This window comes from Chenopodium album, chromosome 11 (genome assembly GCF_948465745.1).
Source record: "Chenopodium album chromosome 11, dcCheAlbu1.1, whole genome shotgun sequence".
Taxonomy (NCBI): domain Eukaryota; kingdom Viridiplantae; phylum Streptophyta; class Magnoliopsida; order Caryophyllales; family Amaranthaceae; genus Chenopodium; species Chenopodium album.
Genome location: NC_137844.1, coordinates 41,859,990 through 41,876,721, shown reverse-complemented (window position 1 = coordinate 41,876,721; position 16,732 = coordinate 41,859,990). Strand labels below are relative to the sequence as shown.

Below are 16,732 nucleotides of genomic sequence, written 5' to 3'. Positions count from 1 at the left end.
ATCATATCAAAGGATAAAATCATACTGATGTGAGTTTAAACGCCGAAATCATTTCTTGACAACAAAGTACATATTTAAGACGAGAAAAAGTGAGCCACTACTTTTAAACATTAATTGATTGCATATGTAATTTTCCGTATGATTATTCTGCTCAAATATCATTTCTAATCAATCTTGGACTTGTGACCACTTAATGTTTGTTCTGATTGTGAAACTATGATTTTTTAATGTCTGTTAATTTAATTTGCTACTGATATATCATCCTATTCTTGTTTGCTTATGTGACCTTGGTATGTGTACCGAAGGAATCTCTTATTATGGATTTTGGGTATTGATTATATTGTGATGTATTACACTATAAAGTAAGATAGTATTTGTTTATGTTAGACTTTTGCACCTTAAGCCCAACCTAAGAATTGGGAGACATTTATTCAGCATGCCATAAGTTTTCATGTAGTATATACGATATAATTATCATGGTTGCTTCTTCATAAATTAAATGCAGTTGTTTCTGGCTTTCTGCACCTATTTGAACAATGTAATATGTGTGTAGGGATTTGTATCAATAGCAGAGGTGAATACCAAAGGTACAGTTTGTTGGTTTCCTATCAGATATACGTCAGGCACTACTATGCTTTCCTGGTGGTTCAACACTCATGGTTGCTCATCTAAATGAGAATCTCCATGATATTGGGGCTTATTTGGTACAGTTGTGTTTGGACTCAGCCAAGAAGTCAACCTCAGCAATTGATAGAGTTTCAAGGCTATTGAGGAGGCTTTTTCTTCAGCATTTGCAAATGACTAAGGCCTTGTTTGGTTTGATGTAAAAGGTTTTCATGGAAAATGATTTTTCCATTTTTTACCATTTTCCTTTGTTTGGTTTGTTAAGGGGTGGAAAACAATTTTTCCAAGGGTGGAAATTTCCATCCTTAATGATGGAAAACATTTTCCTTCCCAAAACAAGGGAAGCCACATTTTCCTCTCTCCTCCTTACCTCCTTTTTTACTTCCCTCTCATTCATCCTTACATTTCCACTCCTATTTTTTATTTTTCTTGAACTTTTCTTGTATGCAACCAAATAAAGGAAAACTAATTTGCAATTGTGTTTTTCCTTAAAAATATGTTTTCTATGAAAACTAATTTTCCATTGAAAATGTTTTACATTAAACCAAACGGGGCCTAAATGAGAATGGCCAAGAAAATCTGCAACTAGAGCCAATTGGTGAGTTTTAGAGACAAATATTTATTTGTGTCATGCTGCATTATAACATTATTTCTCTATTTTATAAGCTCCAAGTTCTGCCTCTGGAAGTCAATATGCCTACTCAACCTCCCCCTTCCCCCCCCCCCCCCCCCCCCCCAAATGCATAGATAAATTTATCTTACCGGCATTATATTGTTTTTAGAATGTAGTTTCCAGTGACTTTATGTATCCTGTGTCGTATATTCGGTACATCTCATCTTTTAGAGAAATAAAAAAACAATTAAAATCTCTCCCAAATGGTGGTGCATGAAGGGATTCCTCTACCTTTAGGAGAGTGGTTTTTACAAAGACTTGTTATAAAGTATAGTTTGCGAGCAAGTAGCAAAAGATTTCCTAAATCTTGTGATACCTGGGAGAAAAGAGTAAGAAGGGGAGGCAGGGAGATAGGAACATCTACATATACGGATGCTAAACTTGTAGCCATTGTCGTATTCGAAATTTTTTCTTTATTATTTGTTTTCAAGGATCTTTATATGAGATGTGTTTCTAAAACTGGTGTGATAGTTATTGTTACATAGCTGATGCTTGATCATGCTTAGTCACTCCGACTTAATTACCTTTGATGGATGTCTAAGTAAAGCATTACGTGATGGACATTTTGGGCCCTTTTGTTTCATGAAATCGGTTTACTAGGCGAGTACTTTGCATAAAGATAGTTTTGGGATTTCTATTGTTTCTTTTGTTGAGGTTGATGGTAAAACGTATTATTGCCAAACTGGAGTATAATAGAAATTAGAATTTTATTTAGATTTGTTTCGTAGCTGAAAGTAGAAGATTGTGATGTTGATATTGATTCATTTTAGAGCAACCACAGTGGAGAGATCTAAATTTCTCTATTTTGTATGAATTAATCTTTCGATCAATCAAATAAACATACAGTTTTAGATTCGGTATCTTTTACTTGTATAGTTTAATTTGGGTGAATGGTGAGCTGCTGAAGCAATAGTATGGTCTTATGTGGCAAAAAAAGTTAGGATTTGGGTCTTATGTGGCAACAAGAAGGAATGTTGCCAGGTATTAATGCCCTTTGGATGGAAGACAAAACTTGTGCCACTAATTCATCCAGTAATTTTCCACAAAGTTATTATGCTGTCTGTTTAGTGTACACAAACTGCAATTATGTTTGATTCTTTAGCTTTCTTGTATGAAAATTTTATGTCTAGGGTAATGACTACAGAAATGACATAATGTCTCACTTGATGTGAATTGTTTGGTAGCTAACAATTATGCTATTATTTTGTTCTAGGATAAGCATTCTCGTCGAGGATTGCAAGCAAAGGTGCCGCAAAGGATGAAGCTGTTGAAATATCTGACCGGGAATCCTATTGCTTTGTTCTTTCAAAACTTGGCCTTTGTGACAACCCTGATTACATGAATTATGATTGTATACAGATTACTAGGTTTTCATTGCAGTAATGAAAATATTTTGCCGTTTGTAAACATAGCATTTGCTTTGGATACTTTGATGATAAGTTGGAAACGACACGGAACGTTTTATCAGAAGGGTAGGCAACAGGTTTTCTTGGCTAATAGTGGAGATTTTGGTAGATAAAACTGTCAATTGATACTTCAATTAGGCATAGCCAATCACGAAAACTATGGAAAAAAGTCTATTTTCTATATCATAAATTGATTGATGCCCCAATTTATTTTTTGCATTACAATTTGTCATCACATATTGGTCTTGATGTCTAACTGTTTTAGGCATTTACATTGAAATATGTTGTATATATGGGCAGCCTGTGCAACTTCTATTTGTAAAATATTTTCATTCTCAATGTCAGCAAAATGTAAATCAAATGCATACAAGCTAATGGGCCGACCATGTTTCTCAGATGTGATTTGCATGTACTAAGCTATGACTAAATTCATTCTTTCGCCTGCCACAGTTTACTCCTTGGAGCTTCATTTTTAAGAAAAGCTTGAAAACCTACAAATGAGAAAATATTTGCGGTTGATGGTTAAGCAAACATTACTTGATTAGTTGATTGTTTAAATTATAATTGCATATATATGCTAATCAACTTATTAAAAAATTCATAAACAATACATTAAGAACGTTTTTCATATAGAAGATGGTTGTGCTGAGTATGCAAATTAACACATTATGCATAGCTTTGAAAAGAACACATATCAGCAAAAGAATAGATATATTACTAAATTGAATGAGTTCAATAAATTTGATGCATAGTGAACTAGTGCTTCACATCTGCTATCGCTGTATAAAACATTCATCAAAAAATCTAATAGCTTGTTTTGGCCTATGTGTGATTCCTAAGTTGAACATAGAGCTAGAACTTTTTGCTCAATGAGTCTTTAGCTCTTTCCTTCACCATGGTCTGCACAAAGAGCTCTCCTGCTCGATATGATGAGCGTACCTACAAAGGAGGAAAGAAAGAAAATCAAAATTCATATACTCCAGTAGTGTTGTCCCCATAATATTCATTATCAATAACGATATTAGGTCGGATAAAAAAATATATACAATTAGAAAGATGGAAGGAGCATGTTTATGTTTCAATAGATAGGGGTTTACAATGACAGAATGACTAAGGAAGTAATCATAGTGTTGTCTCTAATAGGTCTCATATTTTATTTATTATAAATATCATGATGGAAACAAGATTAATTTAAGTTTCAAGGGCGTTCTGAAAAAAAATTCATGAGGTTGTGGAGGGACATGATTAGCTTGAACACTATTAATTTCAGTAGTCCACTTAATTCGAGAACTCCTCGAGCATTCAGCCATATATGAAATAGAAATTAAAAGTATCATCTTAAAATTCAATTAAACAAGGTAATATACTTACGAGTGGACCACTAGCAACATAGCGAAAACCTAAAGCTTCTCCATACTCCTTCCAAAAAGCAAATTTCTCAGGAGTAACATACTCTTTAATGGTGAGGTGCAATGGTGTTGGCTGCAAGGGAAAAAAAAAAAAAAAAAAAAAAAAAAAAGATGAATAGCTTAAGCCCTCACAGAACTGGTATAGCAGATAAAATTTCATGAAGTTGAATTGGGGATGAATATAAAGTTAGAGTTGAACTTGGTGAGTACAAAAAATCAAAGCACAACACAAAGCCAATAAAGTCAGCACAAATTTCTTACTTGTAAATATTGTCCAAGTGTCAGAATGTCTACATCAATGGCTCGAAGATCAGCCATGGCTTCCTTCAATTCATCATCTGTTTCCCCAAGCCCTAGCATGATTGAAGTTTTTGTGATCATCCCATCCTTGCTAATTTTTGCATGCTTGAGCACTGACATGCTCTGTTCATACCTGCACATCAAATAAAATCACTATTGAATATTACATATATATATGTGTCCCTTGGAGGCTTGGACAAACATGTTAGTTTAAGGTATGACCGTAACTATAATTTTTCTTACAAAATCAAGTAGAGCATACAAAATTTAAATAATTCTGCTATTAGGAAACATTAATAATTTGAAATGATAATAGGTTTAGAAAGCCAAAGCCTTAGTCCCATTGAAGAGGCATGCTATAAAGTTCTTTTTGCTATTTTCCACTTTATCTGTTTTTGGCATGCTATAAAGTTCTTTTTGAAATGATAAAGTTTGTGTCAATTGTTTCACATATAGTTTGAGGTAATGCACAAAATTACAAAAACTCTTATCTTGAGAACATCAAAATGCTACCAAGTCTATCAGAGATTTGTCCAGAGTCTCCAGACCAAGCTAGGTTTTTCTAAGCCACTGATTTCACCTAGTTTCTGAGTTCCTTGAAGTTTAACTACTTAAAAGAAAACCATGTTTGGTCTTATCACATAATTTGAAAGACAAACTATAGTTCCTGGACTTGCAGTAGGTCTGTTGCTAGTCAAGGTTCAGTTTCCAATAGCCTTATCCAATAAATTTAGAGCAGAATGATTAAAGGCCCACAATTTTACCCATGAAAATTATGCAAGACATGAATTTAAAAGAGAGGCAATACCAGTATGCTGATACTAAATTGTTAACATAGAAACAAAAAAACTGACCCTGCCCGAGGATCTCTAACTATTCTCTGAAGCCGCTTGACAGTTTCAATGTTGTGAGCAAAAACATCTAATCCCGAGTGCACCAGAGTATCTACAGCCTTCAAGTCTCCCCTAAAATCAGAAGTTAAACATTCAACCATGATTTCAGGCTTGAGTTTCTGCACCATCAAATGTTTCCTTGTCAAGCATCTTTTCTCTCTTGGTAATTGACATGGTTAGAATTAAGAAAACTGAAGAAAAGGTCCACAATAAGCTACTAAAAAGTTCCAACTAAACCTTCATGGCTTTGACTGTTTGAGCAAAATGGCCACTTCCACCATCAAGCAAATCATCACGATCAACACTTGTTAGAACGATGTAATCAACACTACAATGTATTCCCAAAGGATATCAGTATATAGATCAAGACATTTAGCGCTCAGATATGTATATTTTATATAATCAGCAAACTACAACCAATAGCCTATTCTTTGCCAAAGTATAAATTTTGTCATGAAAAAGTTCTAAAGTGATTACGTAGGCATCCTTACTCCAGACCAGCTGATCTATACTAATAAAGGGGTAACTGTCCTACAACACACCATAACTCTTCCTAGTTTATAAACCCAAATTTTATGGGCATAAGAGACATATGGTTAAAAAAAATCAAGCATCAGGCCGCATTGTTTATGAGAGATTTCATGGAATAATATTACAGTGCTAATATGCTAAGAGCTCCAAGATAAAGATGCGGCGCTTATAGATAATGATTTTTATTTTATTTTTTTAAAAAAAAAAGAGCAAACCAGTTAATGCACATCTGGAGAGATGTTCAATGGGAAATGACAAAAAAAAAAAAAAGAACTAAATAAATGAAGACATTTATACTCTGGATGTTATTCAAAATCCTAACATTCTTTAGACATATCAGCAAGTTTCTATACCCTAAGACAATCTAACCTTAATTTTATGTTCTTTAGTTGCTGTAAAGGTTAATAAGAACTAAATAAAGTTTGTTGGAGATTACTTGAACTTTATAGGTAATTTCTACTCTTAGGTTTGGATTTCCAAACAAAAAATGGACTAACAAAACATATAGTGATGGTTCCTTCAAGTATGCATTAGTAGGCTATAATTTACAACTTTTTTAAGCCCTATGCTGTTAAGATCAAGCACCTGAGGAACACTTAATTTTTTGGTGAAATGTTTACCTTCCATATATGAAATTAATAAATGAAACACTAACAAGTTTTAGAGCTTACATATACCAATCAAAAAGCATCATGTAATACAAAAGGAAAGTTAGAGGACAGGAATCGAGTAAAATAATAAATAAAAAATTACTAAAAAAGTGTATTATACATACCCCCAACTTACGACAGCGGTAGCAGTATTCTCTGGTTCCATTGGATCAGGTGGTGCAGGGTTTTTGCTCGTTTTAACAGCACAAAATCTGCAACCACGAGTACACGTATCACCAAGAACCATGATCGTGGCAGTTGCAATTCCATCCCCACCCCCATTCCAACACTGCAATGTAAATTTTAGATTGATGTTAAATGATCCTAATACTTCATGTGCTAACAAACACTTGGAAAAGTTTAATGACTATACTTCTAACCTACTATCATCATACGCTAAGCAACATTATTTTCCAATTTAAGAAGTAAATTCTAGTAGGATTAATTTAGTTCTTAGTATGCACAAATATATAATTAATCAAATGCAACGACAAACAATTTGGCATGATGCAACAATGTCCTACATTACTTAAACTCTTTGTTTTAACTTAAGTACCCATGTCGGATCCTCCAGACACGGGCAGGACACTTCAAAACCTTTATTTTCAGCCAATATCATGAAATTTTTCACACAATAGCAAAACACTTGGACACATACTCGAGTCAAAGTCTCCTTTCCATAAACTATCAACTCAATCACAAATGATCATAAAAAAAAAAGAAACAAAAGAGATACCTCTCCAATGTTGGGGCACTGGGCTTCTTCACAAACAGTGTGGAGATTCAAGCGAGAAAGAGACTCTTTCACCTCCTCGAATTTCTTCCCTTGGGGAGCTTTCTGCCTCAACCAATTCGGTTTCGATACATTTGGGTCTCTCCCCGTGTGGGGTCCCATTCCTCCGGGATAGGGATTCAATTTCAACTTCGCCGTCTCCTCAGATTCCGGCAAGTCAGCACTTATTGTGGTTCTTGAAGAACTCAGCTTTGAGGTGATTTTGCACCTTATGTTAAATGGTTTGTAACAGGCCCGTCCCTGAGCCAGGGCACGAGGGGCGGCCGCCCTTGACCCAGGGAGGAAATGTCTAATTTCAAGTTCCATCACAACATCAATGAGTTCTGCAACACATTAGCAACCAAATTTGATTCAGTGATCAAATTAGGCTTGAAAAATCACATAGTTTTAGGGAAAAAAATGTATAATTTCTAGTTCCATACAACATTAATAAGTTCTACCACACATACTTTGATTCCATGATCAAATTAGGGTCGAAAATTCACATAATTATACGGAGAAAATGTCTAATTCCTAGTTCATCACAATACAATTATCAAATTAGGCTCAAAAAATCACATAATATTCTTCTGTAGCAACAACATAAAGGGGTAAAATTAAACAAAATGCAACAAGCAATTTGATTGTATTAGCTTAATCAGAGTATTAGTTTAAAAACATTATAAAAAATCAGCAAGTATAGGAGTCAAGGAATGAGCCAATAAGCATTTGAATCTGAATGAAAATGAAATAGAATCAAGAATTCTCAACCAGTTACCTGGGAAGCTGCTTCAATGGAGGATACAAAGTTGAGTGTATTTCAGGAGAATGTAGAGTAGCAGTGATTCTTTCGATGATTACGAGGAATGGGTTGGTTAACAAATGTGTTACTGTTCACCACTTTGATCTTATAAGTTGAGCTTATAGTGTTGGTCAACTCAGTTTTTGGTGAAAACACATCAAGATGTACAAGGAAGCACGTAGTCACAAACTCACAATGATACAATGAATTTTACAACCCTACCAAGGATTTATGTTTATACTAAAGTCGGTCAAATTAGGTGTCCAAAAAGGTACCACATTTGAGAGTTTTGGTGCAAAAGCAGGCTGCCTACATCGAGGGTGTATGCTTTTGAAATCCTCAGTAGATTTGTGGTGAAATTGAACTAGCAAATTCATGTTCATCTCCATGAAAATTGAAATTAGTTTACACGGGTCATATTTGTAATTTAACAAGTTAGTTAAAAGGTTATTTTTGGAATGGGAATTTTTGACAGTTAGTTATAGCTAACGTTCGTAATATGTTTGACAAACGTTCTCGCAAACGTTCCATTAACGAAACCCTAGGAGTGAGAAAATGCCAAAAAAAATGAGGGCTTGCTAGCTGAGTAAGATGAGTGCCTTTGGTGTGAGTAAGCTGAGTGCCTTTGGTGGTGATCGCGCAATTTGTCAAAGTTTGGTGGACAGGGTGCGAGGTCTTACACCAGTGGAGGTTTGCCTGCTACCTGACGTGTGAAGGGCTTGCTAGTTGTTAGGCTAGTGGAGAGTGTGGAGCTACCTGACTTGTGGAGGGATTGCGAGGTAGCTGTTGGTGGAGTTATATGACTTGAATCGTCGCTGTTTTGGGTGTTTTTGTCCCTCGGGAGAGTTACGTAACCAAGACTGGTCCGATGCAATATGTACCTGCAAAACACGAAGACTCCGGTTGGTTGGAGCTCCGCCTTCGACGATCAAGTTTGTATCGATCGAAGAATACGAAAACGTGCGGAAAAGTTAAAAGTGAGATCTTCTCGGATTCCGAGATCAGGTGTTTTCTCTGATGTGAGAGAATGTAGGGTTGTTGTAATAAATGAATTGTAAATGTACCTAAAATGGGGGGAATCTCCCTATTTATAGGGTCATTGGTAAATGTGCCCCTAATTAGGTCACTCTAACCTAATTCTGATGGATTGTGCCGTATTACGGCTCTTTCGGGATTTGGGCCTGATGGCTGTCTTTTCTACTGAATTCTGGGAACACCACGTGTCAATTAGGGATAGGCCCACTTTGGCCCTATCTTGGGTTGACACGTGTCGTCTTCTGGCTGGTCCACGTGGAATGGGTAATTTTTACCTAAAACATTTGCCCCTCACAAATGTGACGTGGCACGCCACGTGGCATCTGTGACACATGTCACTCTACCACTGGTTGAATTGTTTTAACTGTGAAATTTAACTTTTCATATTCTAGGGAAATTACGGGGATGCCCCTGAAATTACCCCTTTATAAATACAAGTTTACCCCTCTTATTTTGGACATTTTCAAAAAAAGTTTAGAGAGAGAAAGTCAAGCTTTTAGAGAGAGAGTCTGAGACCCGCCTGTGTTATACACAAACAGTCCCCTTTTTTGCTCTCCTGCCTAGCCGGTTACATCCACTTGTGTTATCTATAAGCAGAATCACTCAAACTTGCTTGCTGCAGCCGATCAACGCCTGACCCCCTTTAGAGTCAGATTTTAAGGTACCGTCTCTACCCCCTTCAACTCATTCTTTCTTTTTTCCGTTTGTACATTTACATTCAAATAAATGGATTCATCACCAACACACACGGCACAGCCTAGATCAGTAGTCAGCTGGTCTCCTGGTACAGTTGAGTCTAGGACTGGTGGTGCCGACAGCAGCCTTTTACATCCCTAAAACCGACTGTCTCTGTGTATGTGCATGACACAATGGCTCGGACCAAACAAACAGCCACCAGACGGCGAAGAAGAGACGGTACATTGGAGGTATTGTCTGATGAAGTAACGCCGGCTGAGAAGGAGGATATGCTAGTTAATTCGGGAGATTACTCCCCTTTTGGGATCCCCAAGACTCCGAGTAATGGGATCTTAGGTGATTTTGATGATGGAGACAGGGAAGAGACCGTCTCCAATGATGATGTTCATGAGATGAGGCCAGAATATGCAGACGGGGAAGAGACCGCCTCTACTTCTGGCTCAGATGAGGGAGTGGCGGAGGTAATGCCGCTTCTAAGTCCAGTTCTGATGACAGCATTGACGATGATGATCTTCCCCCACTTGAGAACAGCGAGGAAAAGGAACGCAAGAACTAGAAAGAGAAGAATAACCCAACTGAGATCCATGTGTCAGCCAAAGAGCTGCAATGGAGAAGGGTTTAGACAATTTTAAGCTCAAGTACCCTCTTGGAGGCGGATTCATCATCCGGGTTTGCTGCCTGAATTAGGCACCATCGCTTGGGATGTGAATACAAAAATTTATTTTAAAATATTTAAGTGAATATTTAACCATGATTATTTATTTATATGATTTATTCTACTATTTCATAAAAAAATTATTTATAAAAAAAATTATTATATGATTATTTATTTTACTATTTTAAAAGTTGATAAAACTATTTCATAAAAAATTATTTCACCACCTATATTTTAATTATTATACAAGTCCAACCCGTTATTCATTAAGCCTACTCTTTTTCTAAAACCCACTCACTTTAAGCCCAAGTAACAATCCTAGTTTTATTAGAACTAGGAAACTAAGCCACTATACTAATAAAAACCCTCAAGCTTTCCCCTCCTTCAATTTTCACGACAAAAACAAAAAAAACAAAAAAAAAAAAAAAAAAAAAAAAAAAAAAATTGTGAAGCTGCTGCCAGCACCACCGACGCCCAGCCGCAGCCCCTGCCGCCGCCTGCAGCACCGCCGGCCACCAGCCAACCCCCCCCCCCCCTTGCTGCTGCCCGTTCGCCCCTCTTCTTCCTCTCTTCCTTTATTTTTTTATTGCTTTATCATCTTAATTAAAATTGTTTAAAGTTTCAAACTTTAATTAAAATTTTGTTCTAAATTATATTATTATGGTTTGATAATATGTTTGGATTCTAAAAGATTATAAATTTATGAGTTTTGACATGTTAAATTTATTATACAAAATTTCAGATTATATATGTTGTATAATTTAGGGTTTAAACATTGATTTTTCATGTTTTAAGGTTTGAAAACGTGTTAAGCAAGTTAATTATCAATACTATGATTTCATAATGATAATACCCACAATTTTATACTTAAAATTAATTTTCAGATTATATATTTTGTGAGATTGGGGTTTTATGATGTTTATTTGAAGGGTTTTAAAGGGTTAATGTGTAATACACTATTCTAATTATTGAATTATGAATGGAGATCTTCAAAGGTTTGAAATTTACAATTTAAATTATTTTTCAGATTTTATATAATCTGATTTTTATTAGTTTGGATCCAAAATTAAAGTTTTAGAATGCTTTTATATGTTTTAAACAACTAATTATGCAATATCATAAGTATAGATTATTTGAATTGCAAAAACTATTAATAAAACAAATTTTCAGCTTATATTAGTAAGTTAAACTTGCTGTAATTTTATATTATACGCTATATTTTCATGATTTTAACATATAAACTAATAGTTGGGATGTTATATTATTATTATTGACTAAGGGGAACAATTTAAAAGCTTTATTTTAATGATTTAAGAGGTTTTGAAGTAGTCTAGTATCGCTGTAAATTTATTTGCTTGGGTATTAATTTAATTCTTGTTGTTTGGTTTAGAAGAGTACTTTGTAGAAGGCGACTTCTAGTTTTAAAGTGGCCAATCGAATTGTTTACACAAGGTACGTACAAGTTACGAAACCTTGCTTTTAGGTGCATGTTTAAGGACGGATCGAGAACTTAGTATCATGTATAGGGATGACTGGACTAAATTGTTTGGTTATACATTGTGATTTCCGTATGTTGTGCACTATTCTATATTTCAAGTGTTGTTTATGCTTTAATTATGCAAGGTGCGCTTAGAGGCAAAGGTATGTGTTTGGTGAAATGATTCATTTATTACTCGTTTTGATCATGGAGATAGAATGAGTAAAGGAGGAAATTTAAGTCTTATATGACGAGGTTAAGTTTGTGGGGTGCCTTATGCATTCAAGGTGTTTATACACCGAGGCAGTTAAAGGATTAAATAATAAATGTTGTTGTCACTAATAAATCAAGAATTGAAATTGGAAACTTGCCTTGCTTGATTGAATTGATATCGGAATGTTTGTATTGTTATGCATACGAGTCATCACCAAGTCTAAACTTGTAAATCACGTAAAGTGCAAGATGGATGAGCAATAAAACTCTGGATTTGTGCACATCTGGAGTAATGACAATCAGGGGTTGGGGTACACGGGGTATTAGTCGTGCACTTTTCTCGAGGCCGTCTGATCTACGAGTCTCTTATTTCAAATAATTTTCAAAAACTAGGAGTTAGGTGAGATCTCATACTAACTACGGTCACGGAGTCGTGCCCGTGGTCGTTGCATGTTTATTGATGTTTCCTCGTTGCATGTTTATTGATGTTTCCGACAGGAGGCATGGGGTTTTTCTTTTATTGATGTTCCAAAAGGAGCATGGGTTGGACAATCTTGTCTATTGCTTAATCCAACGAATAAAAAAATAATGATTTACCTATTATTAATTAATGGAGTCTTAGTAATATAAATAGTTGAGACATTTGTCGAGTCTATAAACTAATGATGCGTGATGATTGATTATTAGTAGCATGTTAGGGATTCCTTTTATGTTTTGCAGCTTGTATGTACTCAGCTTTACTGATTGCGTGATTTGTGTGTCTTTCTTTGGTCATGGCCTTCGCCTTCAATGACCCTGTGACGATCCAATTTTTACACTTGTAATATTGGGGAGCAGACTAACCATAGGTTCTTACACATGCAACATCCGTATCTAGGTGGTGGGATCTTGAGTGGAGTGTTGGTTGCTTTTCTTACTTCTATTGTTATTTATTTTTAAAGTTATTTAAACTCGACTTTTCTTTTGTACTATTTCTATTGGTTTGAGTTTGAATAAGGGCCTTATTGGTTCCAAGTTGTAAGATTCGGATTGGTTTTGATTATTGGTTTTGAAACTTATATATAATTGATTTAGCTTTTCCGCTGCTATTTTCTGAAAAAGCCTTAACGTTTGAACACGTGGCGGTAGCACGCCAATATTTCTCTTGAATGTTGTTCAGGATCCTCACAGGTTTAAAGAGAGAATTATTGGGGTGTTACAATAAATAGGGAGATTCCCCCATTTATTAGGGCACCTTACAATCATTACATCAATTATTATTCTCGAAAATAGAGAAAACAACTGATCTCGAAATCCGAGAAGTTATTAACTTTCCACACATTTTTACTCTGATCCCGTACTAACTTAACCGTCGGAGGCGGACCTCCGAACATCCGAAGTTTCGTTGTTTTGCAGGTACAGGCAGCTTGGATCCAATGTGTGAGCTGTAATTCTCCCAAAGGGACACAAAAAACCCCAAAACAGCTAGTACTCCAGTAGCACAACGCCAGCCTTGACTGCCGAAATCAGCCCAATGCCACCACCCCCTTAGTTGAGGAATCACCCTTTCCCCTCTCCCCCTCCTCGAAAACCACCTTAACCCATTTGGCCCATCGCGAAAACCAACCTCATTCCCCCCACCCTTGAAACGACCATCAACATCGGCCATCAAATTCGAACATTGAGGGGTGATACGTCAATTACGGCCGTTTAGAGGGTGAAGGGTAAGGGATTGGCGATTTTTTACGGTGGCTGGGCTGCCGATTTTTCGATTGTGGTTGGGCTGGGCTGTTTCTGGGATGGGCTAAGGTGAGGCGTCGTGCTAATAGTCCACTCCGGTGGGTTTCCCTAGTGCTGGGGGTGCCAATTGTTGGGGTGGGATGGAGAGGGGACTGCCAATGGTGGGGGACAGGGTGGATGGTGGTGGACTGGTGGGGCTTGGACTAAGTTAGGGCTTAATTTATTTTTTTTTAGTTTTTCTTTTTTTTTAGACCAATAGGTTGCTGACACGTGTGCTTGGTGGGTTCCACTAACGGATTCCATCAAAAAAATCTGTTAGATGGTGGTGAAATCCAATTTTTGGGTTTTTTTGTGCTGTTATAATATAAATTTGAGATTTTGTGGTGTTATAATTCAATTATTTTAAAATTTGTGGTGTTATTTTCTAATTTTTCCATAATTAAAATGTTATCACTTCTAAATTTGATACTTTGTATATTTTTTTTTTATGGAAGATACTTTGTATCTAATCTTAATTATGTTGTACAAGATTTTAAATATTATGATATCTTTTCTCTTAAAAATATAAAATAATATGAATTTTTTAGAGATTGATATCATGATGATATCAAATTTAGGTACTTTGTATCGAATCTTAACTCTTAAATATGTAGCTAGGAATTAAATATGATGATTTCTAATTTAAATATCTAAGTTTTTTTATTATTTTATGATAAATATATAAATATCCAATCTTAAATAGGTATGTAACACCCCAATAATTCTCTCTTTAAACCTGTGAGTAACCTGAACAATATTCAAGAGAATTACTAGCGTGCTACTGCCACGTGTTCAAACGTTAAGGCTATATCAGAAATTAGCAGCGGAAAAACTAAATCAGTTATAAATAAGTTTCAAAACCAAATTAAGTTTTACAACCTGGAACCATTAAGGCCCTTATTCAAAACTCAAACCAATAAAAGTAGTATAAAAGTGAAATTGAGTTTAAATAACTTCAAAAGTAAACAGCAATAAAAATAAGAAAAGCAACCAACACTCCACTCAAGATCCCACCACCTAGATACGGATGTTGCATGTGTAAGAACCTGTGGTTAATCTGCTCCCCAATATTACAAGTATAAAAATTGGATCGTCACAATGTCATTGAAAGGCGAAGGTCATGACCAAAGAAGACACACAAAGCACGCAATCAGCAAAGCTGAGTACATACAAGCTGCGAAACATAATAAGAAATCCCTAGCATGCTACTAATAATCAATCAACACACATCATTAATTTGTAGACTCAACACATGACTCAACTATCAATTTACTAAGACTCTACTAGTTAAAAGTAGTTAACTCATCATTTTTATTCATTGGATTAAGCAATAGACAAGGTTGTCCAACCCATGCTCCATTTGGAACATCAATAAAAGAAAACCCCATGCCTCCTTTCGGAAACATCAATAAAACATCCAACGACCACGGGCACGACTCCGTGACCGTAGCTAGTATGAGATCTCATGTAACTCCTAGTTTTGAAAAGTATTTGAAATAAGAGACTCGTAGATCAGACGGCATCGAGAAAAGTGCACGGCTAATACCCCGTGTACCCCAACCCCTGATTGTCATTACTCCAGATGTGCACAAATCTAGAGTTTTATTGCTCATCCATCTTGCACTTTACGTGATTTACAAGTTTAGACTTGGTGATGACTCATATGCAAAACAATACATCCAAATCCAATATCAATTCGATCAAGCAAAGCAAGTTTTCAATTTCAATTCTTGATTTATTAGTGACAAGCAATATTTATTATTGATTCCTTTAACTACCTCGGTGTATAAACACCTTGAGTGCATAAGGCACCCCAAAACCTTAACCTCGTCTTATAAGACTTAAATTCTTCCTTTACTCATTCTATTTCAATAATCATGAATGAGTAATAAATGAATCATTTCACCAATCACATACCTTTACCTCTAAGCGCACATTGCATAATTAGAGCATAAACAATACTTGCAATATAGAATAGTGCACAACATACAGAAATCACAATGTATAACCAAACAATTTAGCCCAGTCATCTCTATACATGATACTAAGTTCTCGATCTGTCCTTAAACATGCACCTAAAAGCAAGGTTTCGTAACTCATACGTACCTTGTGTAAACAACTCGGTTGGCCACTTTAGAAACTAGAAGTCGCCTTCTACAAAGTACTCTTCTAAACCAAACAACAAGAATTAAATCAATACCCAAGCAAATAAATTTACAGCGATACTAAACTACTTTAAAACCTCTTAAACCATCAAAATAAAGCTTTTAAATTGTTCCCATTAGTCAATAATAATAATATAACATCCCAACTATAAGTTTATATGTTAAAATTTTGAAAATATAGTATATAACATGAAATTCCAGCAGCTTTAAAGTAAGTAAATAAATCTGAAAATTTAGTTTAAGTGTATAAAATAACCCCATAAACATAATTACTTGAAATAATCATTACATAGTAAGTTAGTGTGTTAAAAATCCAAAAATATACCAATTCAATGCAATTAGAAGCTTCAAATTAAAAGTATACAAATCTGAAAATTTATACTAGAGGTTGTAATTTAAAGTTCAAAGCTTTTTAATCATAAAATACCCATAATAATTATGTTATAGGCTTAGAAGCATAAAAACATGAAATTAACATAACTTGCTCATAAAAATCAAAACTTTAATAATATGAAAATTTATACATAGTCAAAATAATTATACTTTAACGTAATTTAAACATAGTATAATTAGATAACTTGATTAGCACGTTTTCAAGCCCTAAAACATGAAAAATCAATGTTTAAACCCTAAATTTTATACATACATAAGTCTGAAATTTTGTATTATAATT

At 35.2% G+C, this 16,732-nt stretch overlaps 1 protein-coding gene across 1 annotated transcript; it reads right to left on the bottom strand.

Annotated features, from left to right (window-relative positions):
* Positions 1 to 3,399: 3,399 nt before the first annotated feature.
* On the bottom strand, positions 3,400 to 8,192 carry LOC145568897 (lipoyl synthase, chloroplastic-like). The gene is made up of 8 exons (XM_081628280.1): positions 8,037 to 8,192; positions 7,223 to 7,602; positions 6,612 to 6,775; positions 5,543 to 5,633; positions 5,267 to 5,424; positions 4,374 to 4,545; positions 4,075 to 4,185; positions 3,400 to 3,642 (listed from the first exon to the last, which is right to left on the bottom strand). The coding sequence occupies exons 2-8, from the start codon at positions 7,583 to 7,585 to the stop codon at positions 3,556 to 3,558; spliced, it is 1,146 nt and encodes a 381-aa protein (XP_081484406.1). The 5' UTR covers positions 7,586 to 7,602; positions 8,037 to 8,192; the 3' UTR covers positions 3,400 to 3,555.
* Between the last annotated feature and the right edge of the window lie 8,540 nt (positions 8,193 to 16,732).

Excerpts from the sequence above, each read along its gene's own strand:
- LOC145568897 (XM_081628280.1), bottom strand. The coding sequence starts at position 7,585 with ATGGAACTTGAAATTAGACATTTCCTCCCTGGGTCAAGGGCGGCCGCC. Across the intron at positions 4,546-5,266 it reads GTTAGAGATCCTCGGGCAGG|GTATGAACAGAGCATGTCAG; the intron begins GTCAGTTTTTTT and ends TTTGATGTGCAG. Across the intron at positions 4,186-4,373 it reads CACTTGGACAATATTTACAA|CCAACACCATTGCACCTCAC; the intron begins GTAAGAAATTTG and ends TTTCCCTTGCAG.